We start from the raw sequence: 22439 nt of genomic DNA, 5'->3' as shown, positions 1-22439 counted from the left end.
TAACCAGCAGATCTGCTGAGATTCATGGTGTACCTAACCAGCAGAGCTGCTTAAAATCAGGTTGTGCTTAGATAGCAGTGCTGCTGAGATTCAGGGTCTGCTGAGACAGCACCGCTGCTGAGGTTCACGGTGTGCTTGGACAGCAGTGCAGCTTAGATTCACGGTGTGCTTAGAAAGCAGCGCTGCTGTGGGTCACGGTGTGCTTGGACAGCAGAGCTGCTGAGATTCGCGGTGTGCATAGAAAGCAGCGCTGCTGAGATTCACGGTGTTCATAGAAAGCAGCACTGCTGAGGTTCACGGTGTGCTTGGATAGCAGCAATGCTTAGATTCATGGTGTGCTTAGAAAGCAGCGCTGCAGAGGTTCATGGTGTACTTAGCAGAGCTGCTGAGGTTCATGGTGTACTTAGACAGCAGAGCTGCTGAGGTTCATGGTGTTCTTAGACAGCAGAGCTGCTGAGGTTCATGATGTGTTTAGACTGCAGTGCTGCTGAGGTTCACTGTGTGCTTGGACAGCAGAGCTGCTGAGGTTCATGGTGTGCTTAGAAAGCAGAGCTTCTGAGGTTCACGGTGTGCTTGGACAGCAGAGCTGCTGAGGTTCATGGTGTGCTTGGACAGCAGAGCTGCTGAGATTCACGGTGTGCTAAGACAGCAGAGCTGCTGAGGTTCACGGTGTGCTAAGACAGCAGAGCTGCTGAGGTTCACGGTGTGCTTAGACAGCAGAGCTGCTGAGGTTCACAGTGTGCAGAGACAGCTGAGCTGCTGAGGTTCATGGTGTTCTTAGACAGCAGAGCTGCTGAGGTTCACAGTGTGCTGAGACAGCAGATCTGCTGAGGTTCATGGTGTTCTTAGACAGCAGAGCTGCTGAGGTTCATGGTGTGTTTAGACTGCAGTGCTGCTGAGGTTCACTGTGTGCTTAGACAGCAGAGCTGCTGAGGTTCACAGTGTGCTTAGACAGCAGAGCTGCTGAGGTTCACAGTGTGCTTAGACAGCAGAGCTGCTGAGGTTCACGGTGTGCTTAGACAGCAGAGCTGCTGAGGTTCACGGTGTGCTTAGACAGCAGTGCTGCTGAGATTCATGGTGTGCTTAGAAAGCAGAGCTGCTTAGATTCACGGTGTGCATAGAAAGCAGAGCTGCTTAGATTCACGGTGTGCATAGAAATCAGCGCTGCTGAGATTCACCATGTGCATAGAAAGCAGAGCTGCTGAGGTTCACGGTGTGCTTGGACAGCAGTGCAGCTTAGATTCACGGTGTGCTTAGAAAGCAGCGCTGCTGTGGGTCACGGTGTGCTTGGACAGCAGAGCTGCTGAGATTCACGGTGTGCATAGAAAGCAGCGCTGCTGAGATTCACGGTGATCATAGAAAGCGGCACTGCTGAGGTTCATGGTGTGCTTGGATAGCAGCAATGCTTAGATTCATGGTGTGCTTAGAAAGCAGCGCTGCAGAGGTTCATGGTGTACTTAGCAGAGCTGCTGAGGTTCATGGTGTTCTTAGACAGCAGAGCTGCTGAGGTTCATGGTGTTCTTAGACAGCAGAGCTGCTGAGGTTCATGATGTGTTTAGACTGCAGTGCTGCTGAGGTTCATGGTGTGCTTAGAAAGCAGAGCTTCTGAGGTTCACGGTGTGCTTGGACAGCAGAGCTGCTGAGGTTCATGGTGTGCTTGGACAGCAGAGCTGCTGAGATTCACGGTGTGTTAAGACAGCAGAGCTGCTGAGGTTCACGGTGTGCGTAGATAGCAGAGCTGCTGAAGTTCACTGTATGCTTAGACAGCAGAGCTGCTGAAGTTAATGGTGTACTTAGACAGCAGAGCTGCTGAGGTTCAGGCTGTGTTCAGACAGCAGAGCTGCTGAGGTTCTCGGTGTGCATAGAAAGCAGTGCTGCTGAGATTCACGGTGTGCATAGAAAGCAGCACTGCTGAGATTCACGGTGTTCATAGAAAGCAGAGCTGCTGAGGTTCACAGTGTGCTTGAACAGCAGCCCTGCTTAGATTCATGGTGTGCTTAGAAAGCAGCGCTGCTGAGGTTCATGGTGTACTTAGACAGCAGAGCTGCTGAGGTTCATGGTGTTCTTAGACAGCAGAGCTGCTGAAGTTCATGGTGTGTTTAGACTGCAGTGCTACTGAGGTTCACTGTGTGCTTAGACAGCAGAGCTGCTGAGGTTCACGGTGTGCTTAGACAGCGGAGCTGCTGAGGTTCACGGTGTGCTTAGAGAGTAGAGCTGCTGAGGTTCACGGTGTGCTTAGACTGTAGAGCTGCTGAGGTTCACAATGTGCTTAGACAGCACAGCTGCTGAGGTTCAAAGTGTGCTTAGACAGCAGAGCTGCTGAGGTTCGTTGTGGTCTTAGACTACAGTGCTGCTGAGGTTCATGGTGTGCTTAGGCAGCAGAACAGCAGAGCTGCTGAGGTTCACTGTGTGCTTAGACAACAGAGCTGCTGAGGTTCACAGTGTGCTTTGACAGCAGCACTGCTAAGGTTTACAGTGTGCTAAGACAGCAGAACTGCTGAGGTTCACGGTGTGCTTAGACTTTAGAGCTGCTGAGGTTCACGGTGTATTTAGACTGCAGAGCTGCTGAGGTTCATGGTGTGCTTAGATTGCAGAGCCTCTGAGGTTCATGGTGTGCTTAGACTGCATAGCTGCTGAGGTTCACTGTGTGCTTAGGCAGCAGAGCTGTTGAGGTTCATGGTGTGCTTAGACTGCAGAGCTGCTGAGGTTCACTCTGTGCTTAGACAGCAGAGCTGCTGAGGTTCAAGGTGTGCTTAGACAGCAGAGCTGCTGAGGTTCAGGTGTGCTTGGACAGCAGAGCTGCTGAGGTTCACGGTGTGCTTTGACAGCAGTGCTGCTGAGGTTCACGGTGTGCTTTGACAGCAGTGCTGCTGTGGTTTAGGTGTGCTTAGACTGCAGCGCTGCTGAGGTTCACGGTGTGCCTAACCAGCAGAGCTGTTGAAGTTCATGGTGTGCTTAGACAGCAGAGCTGCTGAGGTTCCCGGTGTGCTTAGAACATCAGAGCTGCTGACGTTCCTGGTGTGCCTAACCAGCAAAGCTGCTGACGTTCATGGTGTGCCTAACCAGCAGATCTGCTGAGATTCATGGTGTACCTAACCAGCAGAGCTGCTTAAAATCAGGTTGTGCTTAGATAGCAGTGCTGCTGAGATTCAGGGTCTGCTGAGACAGCACCGCTGCTGAGGTTCACGGTGTGCTTGGACAGCAGTGCAGCTTAGATTCACGGTGTGCTTAGAAAGCAGCGCTGCTGTGGGTCACGGTGTGCTTGGACAGCAGAGCTGCTGAGATTCGCGGTGTGCATAGAAAGCAGCGCTGCTGAGATTCACGGTGTTCATAGAAAGCAGCACTGCTGAGGTTCACGGTGTGCTTGGATAGCAGCAATGCTTAGATTCATGGTGTGCTTAGAAAGCAGCGCTGCGGAGGTTCATGGTGTACTTAGCAGAGCTGCTGAGGTTCATGGTGTACTTAGACAGCAGAGCTGCTGAGGTTCATGGTGTTCTTAGACAGCAGAGCTGCTGAGGTTCATGATGTGTTTAGACTGCAGTGCTGCTGAGGTTCACTGTGTGCTTGGACAGCAGAGCTGCTGAGGTTCATGGTGTGCTTAGAAAGCAGAGCTTCTGAGGTTCACGGTGTGCTTGGACAGCAGAGCTGCTGAGGTTCATGGTGTGCTTGGACAGCAGAGCTGCTGAGATTCACGGTGTGCTAAGACAGCAGAGCTGCTGAGGTTCACGGTGTGCTTAGACATCAAAGCTACTGAGGTTCATGGTATGCTTTGACAGCAGAGCTGCTGAGGTTCAGGCTGTGTTCAGACAGCAGAGCTGCTGAGGTTCACGGTGTGCTTGGACAGCAGCGCTGCTTAGATTCACGGTGTGCAAAGAAAGCAGTGCTGCTGAGATTCACGGTGTGCATAGAAAGCAGCACTGCTGAGATTCACGGTGTTCATAGAAAGCAGAGCTGCTGAGGTTCACAGTGTGCTTGGACAGCAGCCCTGCTTAGTTTCATGGTGTGCTTAGAAAGCAGCGCTGCTGAGGTTCATGGTGTACTTAGACAGCAGAGCTGCTGAGGTTCATTGTGTTCTTAGACAGCAGAGCTGCTGAAGTTCATGGTGTGTTTAGACTGCAGTGCTGCTGAGGTTCACTGTGTGCTTAGCAGAGCTGCTGAGGTTCACAGTGTGCTTAGACAGCAGAGCTGCTGAGGTTCACAGTGTGCTTAGACAGCAGAGTTGCTGATCGTTAGAGTCGGGGATCTCTGGTTGGCGCAAGTGTTAGACTTGGGGGTCTCTGGTTGGCGCAAGGTTGCCCTTGTGTCAAGCAGGAACCCTCTCCTCTACGTCAGGGCGCAGGATAACCCCTCGTGAATGACCCTTGCTCACCCTCTAGGTGCGTGGCGTGAGCAGCCAAGGCGATTCCTCAGGCGTTGTTGGTTAAGCACTTACAATCATACATACAGTAAATACATCAATCCCCCCAGAAACGGACACCAGACTTGGATATGTAGAAAAATACGCTTCTTTATGTAAAAATAGGTATATATCTCTCAGCAGACTTATCACAAGACTAATAACGTTTTCGCTATGCCACCAGGTTATAAAGCAGGCAAATGTTCTTTGTTCGTAGTTTCAAATGGATACTTTGTAGTCTCTTGCAAATGTTACTTGTGGTTCCAGTACTTACAGAGATCGGCTCCTGCGAACGGGGAAATAAGGCGTTGCGGGCCCCGAGCACGATACTGGAACTTCTTTCGTGATGTGGAGAGTCCGCACAGGTCGGTGCGACTCTCAGCTTGGGAAGTGGTCTTGGGTCCTCGATCAGCGGGTGTGGGCAGGTAGGCAGGCGCGGCCAGCGACCCTCAGCACGGCGGTGCAGGGGGGTCTCCACAGCGGGGGCGGCGCGGCCTGAGATGTCCGGGGATAGCGAAGCGGGGTCACAGGGCACGGTCAGTGCAGATGGATGACCCGGCGTAGATCACAGTCGTCGGACGGTTTCCAGCGGGAGGGGTGATAGCGCGTTCAGCACGCTCCAGTGGCAGGCGGTGACAGGGGTGCAGGCAACCTAGCCCGGGGACAGAGAGCGGCTCCGGACGGAGCGGGGCTCTCACGGGGTTGAGGCAGGCAAGCTCCTGAGTGTCACGGCCCTAGGAGGGGCGATGAGGGGCGCAGTCTCTTTCCAGCGGGATGCACACACGGCTCGAATCGGAGGACGAGCAAAAGCACAGAGAACCCACTGGTCCTGGGGTTCAGTTCAGGGGGCAAGCTCAGATCAAGCCCTTGGAGAATGTTTAAAGCACAAAGTAGCAAAGTCTTTTCAGTAGTCTCTTCCTCTCCTTTCTCAGCAAGGCAAGCAGCAGGCCAGCTCCTCCAGCGTCTTCTTCTCCTTCTAGTCGGGCAGAGGTTCTTTGTGGTAAAACAGGATTCTGATTTCTTAGGAGCCAGGCTCCTACTTTTATGCCATGATTCTTTTGTTCTTTAGCGCCAGGGGGCCTGGGCCTGGCTCAGTCCAGCTCTGGAGCACTTTGTTATGGTGACTCTGCTCTTTCCTTTCAGCAGCAGGGCAGAGACATCAGCCGCTCCACAGGGGGCGGTGCCGGCTTTGTGGTGGCAGAGCACAGGTCTATTCAAGAGTCAAGGTGTACTCCTCCCACCCATCCTGGTGTCACCTCTCTACCCACCACCTGGCAGCCAACCTGTCTCTGGGGATTCCCCAACCCTGCGCCTTACTGTTGCTAGGCAGAACACACACACACAGCAGAGGCGGACTGAAATGGCCAGGTCAGTAAATACTAACTTTCTAAAAGTAGTATTTACAAACCCAGGATATTAAAATAAACTTGACTACAAGAAGTATTTTATTATTCTGAGTTCAGGCATACTAAACTTGACATTCTACCATGCTCTCTGGGTCCACTGGGGTCACAGCATGTAGTGACTCCAGCAGCCCATTCTGGCCTATGGAGAGCAGGTAGCCTTCAATAGTGAAAAACGAAAATGGCTGTAATTCACTACTAAGACATGCCACACACATCAGGGCATGTCCTACCTTATGCCTACAATGCACCCTGCCCTTGGGCCTACCAGAGGGGTGGCTAATATGTAGGTAAGGGAAGGTTTAGGGACTGGCAAGTGGGGGCACTTGCGTAGTCAGCGCGACGGTCCCAGACCGCGCACAGGGTCTGCGGTGGCAGACCCTAGACACATTTTACAAGGCCGCTTTCTGTGGGTGGCGCAACCAGCGCTGCAAGCCCACCAGCAGCATTGGCATTCACAAGCCCTGGCACCCCTGGTGCACTTTACTGGGGACTGACAGTGAATCCAATAAACCAATCATGAACATCAATTACAGGTACACTTTACCTAGGGAGCACTTGCACTGCGGCACGGATTAGCCGTGGCGCAGTGCCCTGAGCGGACAACACCAGCAAAACAATCGAGGCACACCATCAAAAAGTGGAAGGGAAACTCGCGCCAAGGTGCCAGGTCTAACACGTGTCCCCTCCAGCTGAAATGTGGGGAGAACTACCCTTGCCCAGGGGGTTCCTCGTCACTAAGGCGGAAATACCTGGACAGACCGTCAGCGTTGGCGTGATCTGTACCAGGACGGTGTTCCACCGTAAAGTCCATACCCTGTAGGGAGATGGACCACCTCAACAGCTTCGGGTTCTCACCCTTCATTTGCATCAACCATCTGAGGGGCCTGTGGTCCGTCTGAACCCGGAAGTGAGACCCAAACAAGTAGGGTCTTAGCTTCTTCAGCGCCCAGACCACAGCAAATGCTTCTCGCTCAATTGCACTCCACCTACTTTCCCGTGGAAGTAACCTCCTACTGATGAAGGCTACGGGTTGGTCCCAGCCCTCCTCAGTCATCTGTGAGAGAACAGCCCCTGCACCATGCTCTGAAGCGTCTGTCTGTACTAGGAATTCCTTGGAGAAGTCAGGGGCCAAGAGCACGGGCGCCGTGCACATGGCAGTCTTCAGGGTGTCGAAAGCTTTCTGACAGGTGTCAGTCCAGATCACGTTCCTGGGCTGCTTCTTGGAAGTCAGCTCTGTCAAGGGGGCAACGATCGTTCCATAGCCCTTGACAAACCTCCTGTAGTACCCAGTGAGCCCCAGGAAGGCCCTCACTGCGGTCTGCGTCTTGGGGGGTTCCCAAGCCAGGATGGTCTCAATTTTGGGTTGCAAGGGTGCCACCTTGCCACTCCCCACTTGGTGTCCCAAGTACACCACGGAACCCTGCCCGATCTGGCACTTGCTTGCCTTGATCGTGAGGCCTGCTCGGCGCAGAGCCATCAACACTTCCCAGAGGTGGCGCAGGTGTTCGGGCCAGGTGGCACTGAACACTGCGATGTCATCCAGGTAGGCGGCACTGAACGCATCCAGCCCAACCAGTACCTGGTTGACCAACCTCTGAAAGGTGGCAGGGGCATTCTTCATCCCAAATGGCATGACTCGGAACTGGAAGTGCCCATCTGGTGTAGAGAATGCTGACCTCTCTTTTGCCCCATCGGTCAAGGCGATCTGCCAGTACCCAGACGTTAAATCAAACGTGCTGAGGAACCGGGCAGCCCCTAGCCGATCAATGAGCTCATCAGCTCTGGGGATGGGGTGCGCGTCAGTCTTAGTTACTGAATTGAGTCCTCTGTAGTCCACACAGAACCGGAGTTCAGGTGTGGCTCCCGGCGCAGCAGCTTTGGGGACCAAGACCACGGGGCTGGACCAAGGACTGCTGGAGGACTCAACCACCCCTAGCGCAAGCATCTTGGAGACCTCCTCCTTGATGCAAGCTCTGACCCTGTCAGTTACCCTGCAAGCCTTGTGCTTCACAGGTAAGCTGTCTCCTGTGTCCACATCATGGACGCACCAATCTGTGACACCAGGAACCAGGGAGAACCTATCTGGAAACTGCCCCAGCAAGTGGCGGCAATCTTCCTGTTGTTCGGGCGTCAGGGTGGGTGAGAGGTTAACTCCATCCACTGACCCATCTTTCTCAGAGGCTACTAAGAGGTCAGGAAGAGGCTCAGTCTCCTCTTCCATTCCATCATCAGTGGCCAGCAGCATGCCCACTTCGGTCCTCTCTAAGTGGGGCTTAAGGCGGTTAACATGTAGGACCCTCAAAGGGTTCCTGGGAGACTGCATGTCCACCAAGTAGGTGATAGGACTTTTGCGCTCCACAACCTCAAATGGACCTGTCCACTTATCCTGAAGTGCACAAGGCTCCATTGGGGCCAAGACCCACACCTTTTGTCCAGGGTGAAGCTCTACCAGAGTGGCATTCTGGTCGTACCACCGCTTCATCTCCTCCTGGCTGGCTTCCAGATTTGCCTCAGCAAGTTGCCTGAAACGCCTAGTCTGGTTTCGGAAGGCCAGCATGTAACTGTATACATTCTGGGGAGGTTTCCTGGGAGATTGCTCCCAGCCTTCCTTTACCAAACTCAGAGGTCCTCTTACCGGATGACCATACAGAAGCTCAAAGGGGCTGAACCCTAGAGACTTCTGTGGCACCTCTCGGTAAGCGAAGAGCAGGCATGGCAAGAGGACGTCCCACTTACGCCTCATTGGACCGTCCAGGCCCATGATCATGCCTTTGAGGGTTCGGTTGAATCTCTCAACCAACCCATTTCCTTGGGGGTGGTAAGGAGTGGTGAACTTGTAAGTTACCCCACACTCCTTCCACAGGGATTTCATATATGTGGATATGAAATTGGTCCCCCTGTCGCTCACCACCTCTAGAGGGAATCCCACTCGGGAGAAAATTCTGATCAGTGCTCGTCCCACCACGGGGGCCGTCACTGTCCTCAGAGGGATGGCTTCAGGGTACCGGGTGGCATGGTCCACCAAGACCAGGATGAACCTGTTGCCCAGGGCTGTCTTGGGGTCCAGAGGCCCCACAATATCAATACCCACTCACTGGAATGGCGTACCGACCACGGGGAAGGGCTGCAGAGGAGCCTTGTGCTTCCCTCCGCTCTTACCACTTGCCTGGCAAGTCTGACAGGTTCTACAGTAGGAATCTGAATTCTTGTGCATTTGGGGCCAGTAAAAGTGGGTGACAAGCCTGTCATAGGTCTTGTCCATCCCCAAATGTCCTGCTAAAGGCACATCATGAGCCAGCCCCAGTAGGAAGGTTCTGAACTTCTGGGGTACCACCAGCACACGGGCTGACCCAGGTTCAGCAGCCTTAGGCTCGGAATACAGGAGGTCACTCTCCCAGTACACGTAGTGTGTTTTGGCCTGAACACCATTGGCCTGGTCTGCAGCCTGTTGCCGCATACCCACGAGAGAAGGGCATTCTTTCTGCTCCCTGCAGAATTCCTCCCTGGAGGGACCTCCTTCTTGCTGCCAATGGGTCAGCTCAGGCAGGTCTCCCAGTTCGGCAATCTGTTCCCCGGTAGGCTCCAGAGCATCCCCCTCAGGGTCTACTTCCTCCTGGGCCGTGGGAACTTCGGGGGCCGGTTTCCCGCGCCTCCTGCGCCTTCTCCCTAAGGCCGGTTCCTGGACCTCTCCCTCAGGCTCCAGGACCCTCTCAACACCCCTACTGGCTGCCATGGACCGGGTGGTCACGCACGCCCAGTCGGGCAGACCCACCATCCTCAGATGCGTGGTCTTCTCCACCTTTTCCCAAGGGGAGCTCTCCAGGTCGTTCCCTAGCAGACAGTCTACAGGCATATCAGTTCTCACAGCGACTTGTAGAGTACCAGAGACCTCCCCCCACTCAAAGGGAACTTGAGCCATTGGACAACGACTCTCTATGTTGTCAGCATTGACAACCCTACAGTAGGCATTGGGTACAATCTGCTCTTGAGACACCAGGTGTTGCCTCACCGAGGTCACGCTGGCTCCTGTATCTCTAAGAGCCTCAACCTTCTTTCCATTGATGGTCACTACTTGCCCATATTTCTTAGTGTTAGAGGGTAAGTAGGTTTCAGGGACCATCTCACTGTCTCCTAGCGAGACTAGGGTCATCTGCCCGGGACCCCCACCCTCCTGGACTGCTACCTCCTCCCCAAAGTTAATATTAGCTACTTGCCGGGGTGGAGCACCAGTGGGTGCGGTCTTACCAAACAGGCGACACTTAGGATCAGAGGCAATGTGACCCGGGTCACCACACCTGTAACAATTGAAGGGCCCCTTTGGAACAGGTCTACCTGTCGGGGCCCCGTTCTGCTGCGGGGGTGGGGGAGGCTGAGAACCCTTCTGCTGGTTCCCTTGGGGATTACTTTGGGGGCCTTTTTGGAACCCCTTCTGTTTACCCCTGTCCCCCCCCCACTCTTCTGCTGGGGACACTGCCCACCTTTGGCGGAGTCTCCCACTTGACCCTTGTGGACCCTGGTGCTGAGCCAGCGGTCCGCCTCCTCAGCAAGCTTCCTCGGGTTGGACAGCTTGCTATCAATCAGGTGCTGGCGTAGCTCAGGAAAACATTGACTGGACAAGTGCTCCCATGCAATTAAATCAAGCAGCCCTTGATAATCATTCACTTTGCTACCCTTCACCCAACCATCCAGTGCTCTGCAGAAAAAAGTTACATACTCCACATACGTACTCTCAGGGATCTTCTTAGTCTCCCTGAACCTCTGTCGATATAGCTCAGGAGTTAACCCATACCTGGTCATTAAAGCTTCCTTCATATGGGGGTATGAGGCTTGGAGATCTAGGGATAAATCTAACAGTGTGTCACGCCCTTCAGCAAGGAACCTTCCCCACAACCCCGCTCCCCAGTCTTTCTCAGGGACCCGGTGTGAAGACATGGCCACGTCATAGGCTCTAAACCACTGCCCTATGTCATCCTTTCTAAAATACTCCTTCACTACATCTTTGGGGATGTACACCTTGGACTCTACCTGCACCGGTGGAGTGCTGCCACCAGAAGGAGCGGTGTCCAAACTTTTCGCCTTCAGCTCCAACTCCTTCAATCTTATATCATGATCCATTTGGCGTTGTTGTGCCTCCAGGGCCAACTTCTGCTTTTCCATTTCCATTTGTCCTGCCAACTTTGCCATCTCCATTGCATGTGCCCTGTCTGCTGCCCTGTCTGCCAGCTCCTCTGGCGACCGGACTCTGCTGGGCGCCTCCAGGTTGTCGGGTGGAACGATGTCCCCCGCATTCTGTGGGTCTCTTGACTCCTTCCAGGCTCTCAACGCCTTGAGGTACTGGTTCCTCCTCTTGAATCCAGCATGGGGAACTCTGAATTTTACACTGTAGCCTTTCAATTGCTTTATCGTGTAGCCTTCCAGTCCCTCCCAATCCACCTCATCCATTCCAGAAATCACAGAGAGTGCTCTTCCAGCGGAGAGTGAGCCAGGCATGGTTGCAGTAATGGCAGATGTCTCAACAAAGTTCAAAAATGAAAACCTGTGGCTGCGTTACTTGGTCTGCTCTCACTATCTGGTGATTAATAATTCACTGTATGCAAATTATAAATGCAAATCCGAAATCCCACCGCTGCCACCAATGTTAGACTTGGGGGTCTCTGGTTGGCGCAAGGTTGCCCTTGTGTCAAGCAGGAACCCTCTCCTCTACGTCAGGGCGCAGGATAACCCCTCGTGAATGACCCTTGCTCACCCTCTAGGTGCGTGGCGTGAGCAGCCAAGGCGATTCCTCAGGCGTTGTTGGTTAAGCACTTACAATCATACATACAGTAAATACATCAATCCCCCCAGAAACGGACACCAGACTTGGATATGTAGAAAAATACGCTTCGTTATGTAAAAATAGGTATATATCTCTCAGCAGACTTATCACAAGACCAATAACGTTTTCGCTATGCCACCAGGTTATAAAGCAGGCAAATGTTCTTTGTTCGTAGTTTCAAATGGATACTTTGTAGTCTCTTGCAAATGTTACTTGTGGTTCCAGTACTTACAGAGATCGGCTCCTGCGAACGGGGAAATAAGGCGTTGCGGGCCCCGAGCCCGATACTGGAACTTCTTTCGTGATGTGGAGAGTCGGCACAGGTCGGTGCGACTCTCAGCTTGGGAAGTGGTCTTGGGTCCTCGATCAGCGGGTGTGGGCAGGTAGGCAGGCGCGGCCAGCGACCCTCAGCACGGCGGTGCAGGGGGGTCTCCACAGCGGGGGCGGCGCGGCCTGAGATGTCCGGGGATAGCGAAGCGGGGTCACAGGGCACGGTCAGTGCAGCTTGATGACCCGGCGTAGATCACAGTCGTCGGACGGTTTCCGGCGGGAGGGGTGATAGCGCGTTCAGCGCGCTCCAGTGGCAGGCGGTGACAGGGGTGCAGGCATCCTAGCCCGGGGACAGAGAGCGGCTCAGGACGGAGCGGGGCTCTCACGGGGTTGAGGCAGGCAAGCTCCTGAGTGTCACGGCCCTAGGAGGGGCGATGAGGGGCGCAGTCTCTTTCCAGCGGGATGCACACACGGCTCGAATCGGAGGACGAGCAAAAGCACAGAGAACCCACTGGTCCTGGGGTTCAGTTCAGGGGGCAAGCTCAGATCAAGCCCTTGGAGAATGCTTAAAGCACAAAGCAGCAAAGTCTTTTCAGTTGTCTCTTCCTCTCCTTTCTCAGCAAGGCAAGCAGCAGGCCAGCTCCTCCAGCGTCTTCTTCTCCTTCTAGTCGGGCAGAGGTTCTTTGTGGTAAAACAGGATTCTGATTTCTTAGGAGCCAGGCTCCTACTTTTATACCATGATTCTTTTGTTCTTTAGCGCCAGGGGGCCTGGGCCTGGCTCAGTCCAGTTCTGGAGCACTTTGTTATGGTGACTCTGCTCTTTCCTTTCAGCAGCAGGGCAGAGACATCAGCCGCTCCACATGGGGCGGAGCCGGCTTTGTGGTGGCAGAGCACAGGTCTATTCAAGAGTCAAGGTGTACTCCTCCCACCCATCCTGGTGTAATCTCTCTACCCACCACCTGGCAGCCAACCTGTCTCTGGGGATTCCCCAACCCTGCTCCTTACTGTTGCCAGGCAGAACACACACACACAGCAGAGGCGGACTGAAATGGCCAGGTCAGTAAATACTAACTTTCTAAAAGTAGTATTTACAAACCCAGGATATTAAAATAAACTTGACTACAAGAAGTATTTTATTATTCTGAGTTCAGGCATATTAAACCTGACATTCTACCATGCTCTCTGAGTCCACTGGGGTCACAGCGTGTAGTGACTCCAGCAGCCCATACTGGCCTATGGAGAGCAGGTAGCCTTCAGTAGTGAAAAACGAAAAGGGCTGTAATTCACTACCAGGACATGCCACACACATCAGGGCATGTCCTACCTTATGCCTACAATGCACCCTGCCCTTGGGCCTACCAGAGGGGTGACTAATATGTAGGTAAGGGAAGGTTTAGGGACTGGCAAGTGGGGGCACCTGCGCAGTCAGCGCGACAGTCCCAGACTGCACGCAGGGTCTGCGGTGGCAGACCCTAGACACATTTTACAAGGCCGCTTCTGTGGGTGGCGCAACCAGCGCTGCAGGCCCACTAGCAGCATTGGCATTCACAAGCCCTGGCACTCCTGGTGCACTTTACTGGGGACTGACAGTAAATCCAATAAACCAATCCTGAATATCAATTCACATACATTTTACCATAGGGAGAGCATATGCACCTTAGCACTGGTCAGCAGTGGTAAGGTGTCCAGAGTCATAAAACAGCCAACACCAGGTCAGAAAAAATACCGGAGGAAGGCAAAAAGTTTAGGGATGACCTTGCAAAAAGGGCCAAGTCCAACACTGATGTTCACGGTGTGCTTAGAGAGCAGAGCTGCTGAGGTTCACAGTGTGCTTAGACAGCAGAGCTGCTGAGGTTCACGGTGTGCTTAGACTGTAGAGCTGCTGAGGTTCACAATGTGCTTAGACAGCACAGCTGCTGAGGTTCAAAGTGTGCTTAGACAGCAGAGCTGCTGAGGTTCGTTGTGGTCTTAGACTACAGTGCTGCTGAGGTTCATGGTGCGCTTAGGCAGCAGAACAGCAGAGCTGCTGAGGTTCACGGTGTTCTTAGACAGCAGAGCTGCTGAGGTTCACAGTGTGCTTTGACAGCAGCACTGCTAAGGTTCACAGTGTGCTAAGACAGCAGAACAGGCTGAGGTTCACAGTGTGCTAAGACAGCAGAACTGCTGAGGTTCACGGTGTGCTTAGACAGCAGTGCTGCTGAGATTCACAGTGTGCTTAGACTGCAGAGCTGCTGAGGTTCACGGTGTGCTTAGACTGCAGAGCCTCTGAGGTTCATGGTGTGCTTAGACTGCATAGCTGCTGAGGTTCACTGTGTGCTTAGGCAGCAGAGCTGTTGAGGTTCATGGTGTGATTAGACTGCAGAGCTGCTGAGGTTCACTCTGTGCTTAGACAGCAGAGCTGCTGAGGTTCAAGGTGTGCTTAGACAGCAGAGCTGCTGAGTTTCACAGTGTGCTTGGACAGCAGCGCTGCTGAGGTTCAGGTGTGCTTGGACAGCAGAGCTACTGAGGTTCACGGTGTGCTTTGACAGCAGTGCTGCTGAGGTTCAGGTGTGCTTAGACTGCAGAGCTGCTGACGTTCCTGGTGTGCCTAACCAGCAAAGCTGCTGACGTTCATGGTGTACCTAACCAGCAGAGCTGCTTAAAATCAGATTCAGGGTCTGCTGAGACAGCACCGCTGCTGAGGCTCACGGTGTGATTAGACAGCAGAGCTGCTGAGGTTCATAGTATGCTTAGACAGCAGAACTGCTGATGTTCACAATGCGCTTAGATAGCAGTTTTGCTGAGGTTCACGGTGTGCTTAGACAGCAGAGCTGCTGAGGTTCACGGTGTGCTTAGACAGCAGAGCTGCTGAGGTTCATGGTGTGCTTAGACAGCAGAGCTGCTGAGGTTCACAGTGTGCTTAGACAGCAGAGCTGCTGAGGTTCACTGTGTGCTTAGACAGCAGAGCTGCTGAGGTTCACGGTGTGCTTAGACAGCAGAGCTGCTGAGGTTCACGGTGTGCTTAGACAGCATAGCTGCTGAGGTTCACTGTGTGCTTAGACAGCAGAGCTGCTGAGGTTCACTGTGTGCTTAGACAGCAGAGCTGCTGAGGTTTATGGTGTGCTTAGACAGCAGAGCTGCTGAGGTTCACGGTGTGCTTAGGCAGCAGAGCTGTTGAGGTTTATGGTGTGCTTAGACTGCAGAGCTGCTTAGATACACGGTGTGCTTAGACAGCAGAGCTGCTGAGGATCACGGTGTGCTTAGATAGCACTGCTGCTGAGGTTCACAGTATGCTTAGACAGCAGAGCTCCTGAGGTTCACGGTGTGCTTAGACAGTAGAGCTGCTGAGGTTCACAGTGTGCTTAGACAGCAGAGCTGCTGAGGTTCACTCGGTGCTTAGGAAGCAGAGCTGCTGAGGTTCATGGTGTGGTTAGACAGCTCACCTGCTGAGGTTCATGGTCTGCTGAGACTGCTGAGCTGCTTAGATTCACAGTGTGCTTAGACAGCAGAGCTGCTGAGGATCACGGTGTGCTTAGACAGCAGAGCTGCTGAGATTAGCAGATAGGACAGGAGGCATCATTGTAAATTCTCTAGTTACGTGACCTATGATCACTCTCGGTGATTCCTTCAAAGAGGAATAAGCACGACTGCCAATGGTTCCCTTCATCATGAGGCTGCAAAGATAAACATAGAAGAAGGACAACTCAACCAAGTCCTGGTACAGCATCATATCGTGCTTGGAGTTTAATGTATCAGGACTAGACCCGGGCCCTCATCAAAAATAGGAATGATTTGAATTATTTGCCCTCCCATGCAGTGCTTAAAAGAAAAGGAAAAGGCACAGGCAGGGTCAATAGGTCAGGCCTCGGCAGGCATTGCAATGGTATATTGTTTTTAGTGTGCCATAATTAAGCATTACAATTTTTTTTTTTAAATCATTCAGATATGTAGCTGTTTCACTAATGATGTTTTTTAAATAGCAAGCATTTATTTTGGGAAACAGCGTTTACACCGCAACCGTTACAATGCATGCATCTATGGCATGCGCTGTAACCTCACATAACCATTTAATTTATGTCATTAATTTTATTATTATTGGTGAATGAGACAAGATTACATCACCATCTAACCAAGCACTCCAAGAAAAACCAGCTGAAATGTCATTTAAACACTTTTTAACTTTAAAATAAATCATCAGCCATGGCCCAGGAAAAAAAAAAAACATTCTTTAAAATTAATATAAAAATAAATAAAACATTTTAAATCCGGTGTGTCACTTAAGATCAAGGAACTACTTTTAGGCGGATGTGAACAATGTGCACAGGCCTTTGAGTTTCCCTGCTGAAGTCTGTGGGGGGCGGAAGCAAAGTGTGAACGAGGTTTTAACAGACCAATGGGTGAAGATTTCTTATCAGAAGCCTGTCTATGCTACAAAACAAGCAGTGTATTAATAGTCAGGTCACCGCAACAAGTGCTGAATTTGTGACTTTACCATTTACACCACAGCAGAGTGTTTCCAGCATAAACAACATATTTATCTATTTATGTACATTTAGCCCCGCCTCTGCCAGTCTGAGAACTACCCCCAGGAGACTCCTATATAACCAGGGCGTGGTCGGATGTATAAGGTCGGATGTGTCACTAGAGGGGAGTAAGTCAAGGACGGGAAGGAAATGAAGATAAAACTGAAGCTGTGACGCCCCTGTCTGGGCTCTGCTTTACTCCTCTCCATGTCTCTTCTGTCCTGCAGGTTGGGTCACTGCTCCCTCACCAGTTCATGCTGCAAAGACCTCTCCTCTGTCCTGGAAACAAACACATCTCTCACAGAGCTCGACCTGAACTACAATAATGATCTGAGAGACTCTGGAGTGAAGAAGTTGTGTGAAGGCCTAAAACATCCAAACTGCAAACTACAGACACTGAGGTACAGAGCTGAGCAGTTCTTATCACGTCATTGATTTCTATAATATACATTGTAGGTGGGGCTCGCACATCTATTTTAAAAATGCCTTGAAATGTTTACATGATTGCCTCTTTTCTGTTAATGTTGAGCTAAAGGCACCCATTAACCTCTTCAGCGCGGCGCGGATTACCGCGCTGTGCTGAGGGTTCTATTGAGCGGGCGGGGCCGTGACGGAGTGGTTCCGTCATACGCTCGCGCATGACGGAACCACTCCGTCACTAGCATCGAAAGGGTTAATAACATTTGTGAATTAAGTCAGGTTTGTGAAGTGGGGGTACCCAAGCCCAAATCCATGGTCATGAAAGAAACCCCTGTCATGGTGCAGAGGGGCACTTTTTAAAGCCTGTTTCTCAGGTTTTTGGGCTCAAATGGAATAGGTCTTAACCAGAGGACAGGTCTGTCCCTTCCAGTGAGAGCGCCTCCCCCACCAGTCTCCCTGCTGTTACTAGACTGGCTGCTGGATACGAGGCCAAGGAATGTCAGTGAGACATGGGGGGCTCCGAGGCCCTCTTCACATTCTGCAGGAAGGAGCTGTAAGATGAAAGGCAGAGCAGGCTGCAGAGAGGGGCAACTGTAAGATGAACGGTAGAGCAGGCTACAAAGAAGGCAGCTGTAAGATGAAAGGTAGAGCAGGCTGCAGAGAAGGGCAGCTGTAAGATGAAAGGTAGAGATGGCTGCAGAGAGGGACAGCTGTAAGATGAAAGCTAGAGCAGGATACAGAGAGGGGCAGCTGTAAAATGAAAGGAGGAGCAGACTGTAGAGAGGGGCAGCTGTAAGATGAAAGGTAGAGCAGGCTGCGGAGAGCAGCAGCTGTAAAATGAAAGGTAGAGCGGGCTGCAGAGGGGCAAATGTAAGATAAAAGATAGAGTGGGCTGTACAATGGGGCAGCTGTAAGATGAAAGGTAGAGCGGGCTGCAGAGAGGGTCAACTGTAAGATGACAGGTAGAGCAGGCTGCAGAGAGGGGCAACTGTAAGTTGAAAGGTAGAGCAGGTGTTGGACAGGCCACACGAAGGGCTTGGTCCCTCCCCGCACGACAGGGCCCGAGCTCCGGCCCACCAGGCATAACCCACGAAAAGCACCTGTACCCCGTCTCCCGACGGATCTTCTACCCTCGGACCTCTACTCATCACGGGGCCCAGCCCCACCGGCTCCCCCGGCCGGTTCAAGCCGCCATCTTGGGCCCTGCACCACGAGGCCGCGTGGCCTCGGCCCGACCCTAACCCCGGGCCTGGCCGGCCCGACATCCCGGCACCACCCTCCACCCAGGAGGTGAGCGGACCACTTGGCAGGTCAATGGGAGAACGAAGTGTCAAGAGCTCTTCCCCCCGCCAGGTGCCGATCGCCTCCAGCTCCCCCAGGCGCTGGCTCCACCCCCTGCTGGGTGTCTGGACACCTTCATCCCGGGCCCTCCGACCTCCAAGTGCGAGGGTCCGGACATCAAAGGGCGCCTGCCCTATAACTGGGGCAACTCCGGAGCAGGAAGGCAGTTGTATCCTGGAGTCGAGAGACACCGAGAGAACTCAGCCTTGACGGACTACTGGCGCTGCCGTAGCCCGCTCTTGTGAACCATCGTCCTGCCTGCTGGCGCTGCCGCGGCCTTCTGCAACCTCCATCCTCGTCGGGACCTGCTGGCGCTGCCGCGGCCCGTTGTAACGACCATCCTCACCGGGACCTGCTGGCGCTGCCGCGGACCGTATATCGACCATCTTTCCGGGACCTGCTGGCGCTGCCGCGGACCGTGTACCGACCATCTCAACCGGGACCTGCTGGCGCTGCCGCGGCCCGTACCAACTAAGCCACCAAGCTCGAGGATTGTGAGCTAGTCATCATCTCATCCGAACTACCTGACTGGTAGACAGACTGTCCCGCTACCCCTTACCCTGCTTTGAGAGACTTGAATCGAGGGGACCCCTGAGTCCAGACCTCCTTGTACCATTCAACCGTACCTTAAGAAGTGCTTATAAAGAACACTGAACCTTATCCGTGTGTGGTATCTGTCTGTGGGGGGGGGGAAGTTACTTGTCTGTACGATCGCTGGAGACGGCTCTCCCCGGAGACCTCTCCTCCTGTCCCCGGCCGACCCTCCCGGTCCATCTACCTTTTCTAACATTGGTGGCCAGCGGCGCGATCCGAATCAACGCGTAATCGTACAGAGAGTAGCTCACCCCACGACAAAAACACGATGTCAGCCAAAGATAGCAGCTCCACCGAGAATTTCCAAATGGATAAATTAGAAGAATACAACCACCGCGAACTGAGACAATTCTGCATAGAACTTGGCATTGCTACCACCGGCCTGAGTACCAAGGATGATCTAAAGCACGCCCTAGAGTCGTGGACAGAAACTGGGGTCGCCGGACCCTCCGACCAAAGCAGCATCACACCAGAGGGGAACGCCACGGCTCCCGAGGAGCGGGGAACGGGCCTCTCGCAGGAGGAGATCCGAGAAAGAGAAAGAACCAGATTGCACGAGTTGGAAATGGCACGACTCAAGATGGATGGGGAACTCAAGTTAGCTGAACAGAAACTCAACCTCGAGCATATGCGGCTCCGAGATGAACGAGAAGAGAAGCAGAGACAGAGAGAGCTGGAGGAGAAAAAAATAACGCTCGAGCACGAGCGCCAACTAGCGGAGATAGAACTTCGGAAACAAAATAAAGAACGGGGGGTGCCTGAGCGACCACACACCCCAGGGCCAATCGAGAAAAAAGTCCACATCCCCAAGGATGTTGTCCGCGAGTATGTCCGAGAAGACGACATACAACAGTGGTTTAAAGCCTACGAGATCGCCATGACCTCCCACCGGATCGACCGGAGTGATTGGGGAGCTGGACTTTGGGGGAGGTTTATCAACGAGGGTCGCGATGCCCTACTGCAGCTCCCAGATCACCAAATGTCGTCCTACGACCACATGAAGGCTGCCCTCCTCACCCGCTACGGCCTCACACCCGAGATGTACCGCCAGAGGTTCAGAGATTGCACCCGGATCCCAGGTACAACTTGGGTAGAATACGTGAACTATTTCAGCCGTGCCTTCGAGGGTTGGATAAAGGGGAGCCATGTCACCACTTACGAACAACTCTTTAACCTTATGGTATGGGAGCACCTGTCGAACAACTGTTTCGTCGAGCTCAGGCAGCACCTCCTCGACAGTAAGCTGACTGACCCCCGGCAGCTCGCCGCCGAAGCTGACCGATGGGAAAGCACCCGAGTGGGCCGGAGGGGGCCACACGAACAGAACAGAAGCAACCCAGGCCAGCACCGTCCTCGGGGAGGAGGAGGGGGCCAGGGGCGAGGGAGAGACGCCTTGCCAACAACACCCGTGACCAGCACCCCGCCTCCGGCCGGCCGGGGCAACCCCCCGTGGCGTCCTGGGGCCCGAGCCAACGTCACGTGCCACCGATGCCAGCGAGTCGGCCACTACGCCAATGACCCGAGCTGCCCGCAGAACCAAGCACCCAAGCCCCGCCAGGTAGCTGCCGCCGCCCTGGGGGAGGAGCGATCATCGGAGGAACCAGAAGAGTATGAGCCGGCCCAGCAAGAGTGGGAGCCGGCCGCCATGGTCCTGGCGTGCTTAGGGGGAAGAGACATGGTCCCGCGGGCTCCCCTACCCGCTAACACCAGGAAATACGGTCAGTGGGTGACCATTAATGGACAGCGAGCCGAGGCCTTGCGTGACACAGGCGCCAGTGTGACGGCCGTCCGCTGTCACCTGGTGAAGCCCGAGCAGATCCTGCCGAACATTCTCTGCCCCGTCCGCTCGGCAGACAACTCTGAAAGTATGTGTCAAATGGCCTGCGTCCCATTCGAATGGGGAGGGGTCTCCGGCCTGTTGAAGGTGACGGTCCGGGACGATGCCCCCGTGGACTGCCTCCTGGGGAATGACCTCGAGAGTTCCCCGTGGGCCACAGTTGAGAGAAGGGAGCACCTGGGGATGCTGGGCCTCCCGGACTGGGCCTGCATAACCACCCGGTCCATGGCCGCCCGTGCCGTCCCTCGATCAGAAGAACCGGAATGGCCGGCACCTCCGCCCCCGGTCGCCCCAGTAGAAGACAACGACAAGGCCAGCCTCCCAGACCCGACGACCGAAGGGGACGCGCAATCCCAGGACCTTCCTGACCTGGCCCAGTGGCGTCAAGAAGGGGGGCCCACCCAAGAACAGTTCCGCCAGGAACAAAAGACCTGTCCCTCCCTCGAGGGACTCCGCCAACAAGCCAGCGCCCAGAACGCAGGGGACTCCACCGGAACTCACTGGGTCTACTGGGATAACGACCTGCTATACAGCGAGCAAAGAATCGCCGAGCTGGGGGCCGGTCGAGTACTGGTGGTACCTCTCCGCTTCAGAGACTTTCTGCTCAACCTGGCACACGATGTCCCCCTGGCTGGACACCTGGGCCAGGACAAAACGTACAGCCGCCTAGTGACCCACTTTTTCTGGCCGAAAATGAGGAACGACGTCCTGAACCACTGCCGATCTTGCCCCACATGCCAAGCCAGCGGGAAGAGTGGTCGGAAGCTGAAAGCCCCTCTGCAACCCTTCCCTGTGGTCACCACCCCGTTCGAGAGGGTGGGGATAGACATTGTGGGGCCTCTGGACCCCCGCACGGCACAAGGACACAGGTTCATCTTAGTACTGGTGGACCATGCCACCCGATACCCCGAGGCGGTGCCCCTACGGACCGTGACAGCTCCGGTGGTTGGCCGGGCCCTAATGGGGATCTTCTCCCGGGTAGGCTTCCCCCGAGAAGTCGTCAGCGACCGAGGCACGAACTTTATATCCAAATACATGAAGTCCCTCTGGCAACAATGCGGGGTCACCTACAGATTCACGACCCCCTATCACCCCCAAGGGAACGGACTAGTGGAGCGGTTTAACCGCACTCTCAAGGGGATGATTGGGGGATTGGAAGAGCCCCTCCGTCGCCAGTGGGATGTACTACTCCCGTGCCTCTTCTTCGCTTACCGAGAAGTTCCCCAGAAGTCCCTCGGGTTTAGCCCTTTCGAACTCCTGTACGGGCACCCTGTGCGAGGGCCCCTCAGCCTAGTAAAAGAACGTTGGGAGATGGCCCCCCTAAAGACCCCTCCAGACGTCTTCAAATACATCCTGGCCCTACGCAATCAGACCCGGCGCTTCAAACAGATGGCCAAGGCGAACCTCGAGGCCAGCCAGGAGGACATGAAGAGGTGGTATGATCACAATGCCTCCTCCGTTGAGTTCGAGCCTGGACAACAAGTGTGGGTGATGTCCCCCACCGAACCATGTGCCTTGCAAGATAAGTGGACGGGGCCCTTCAAAGTGGTCGAGCGCAAAAGCCCCGTCACTTACCTCATCGACCTGGGGACCTCCCGGAACCCCCTCCGGGTCCTCCACACCAACCGACTCAAACCTCACTTTGTGCGCTCAGAACTCAGCCTCCTGATGGCTACGGACAGTGGGGCAGAGGAAGACTCCGAACCCCTCCCGGATCTTCTGAAAACTCAGGAGAATGACGGCTCCGTGGACGGGGTCCGGCTCTCTGACGCCCTCACTTCGGAGCAACGCCAGGGCTGCCGGAACCTCCTGCTGCAGTTCGCTACCCTGTTCTCCCTCAACCCCGGGGTCACCCCTT

At 54.1% G+C, this 22439-nt stretch overlaps 1 protein-coding gene across 3 annotated transcripts in view; it reads left to right on the top strand.

Moving 5' to 3' along the window:
• Positions 1-22439, top strand: part of LOC146808613 (NACHT, LRR and PYD domains-containing protein 3-like) — an 879818-nt gene that overhangs the window by 355249 nt on the left and 502130 nt on the right. For all 3 annotated transcript variants that reach the window (XM_085623637.1, XM_085623636.1, XM_085623638.1), the window contains one exon: positions 16617-16790. In XM_085623637.1, the coding sequence (XP_085479763.1) occupies positions 16617-16790 (174 nt within the window). The remainder of the gene's footprint in view (positions 1-16616; positions 16791-22439) is intronic.

Source organism: Triturus cristatus, chromosome 8, assembly GCF_964204655.1.
Source record: "Triturus cristatus chromosome 8, aTriCri1.1, whole genome shotgun sequence".
Taxonomy (NCBI): Eukaryota; Metazoa; Chordata; class Amphibia; order Caudata; family Salamandridae; genus Triturus; species Triturus cristatus.
The sequence above is the reverse complement of the archived record's forward strand: the minus strand, read 5'-3'. Positions and strand labels throughout refer to the sequence as shown.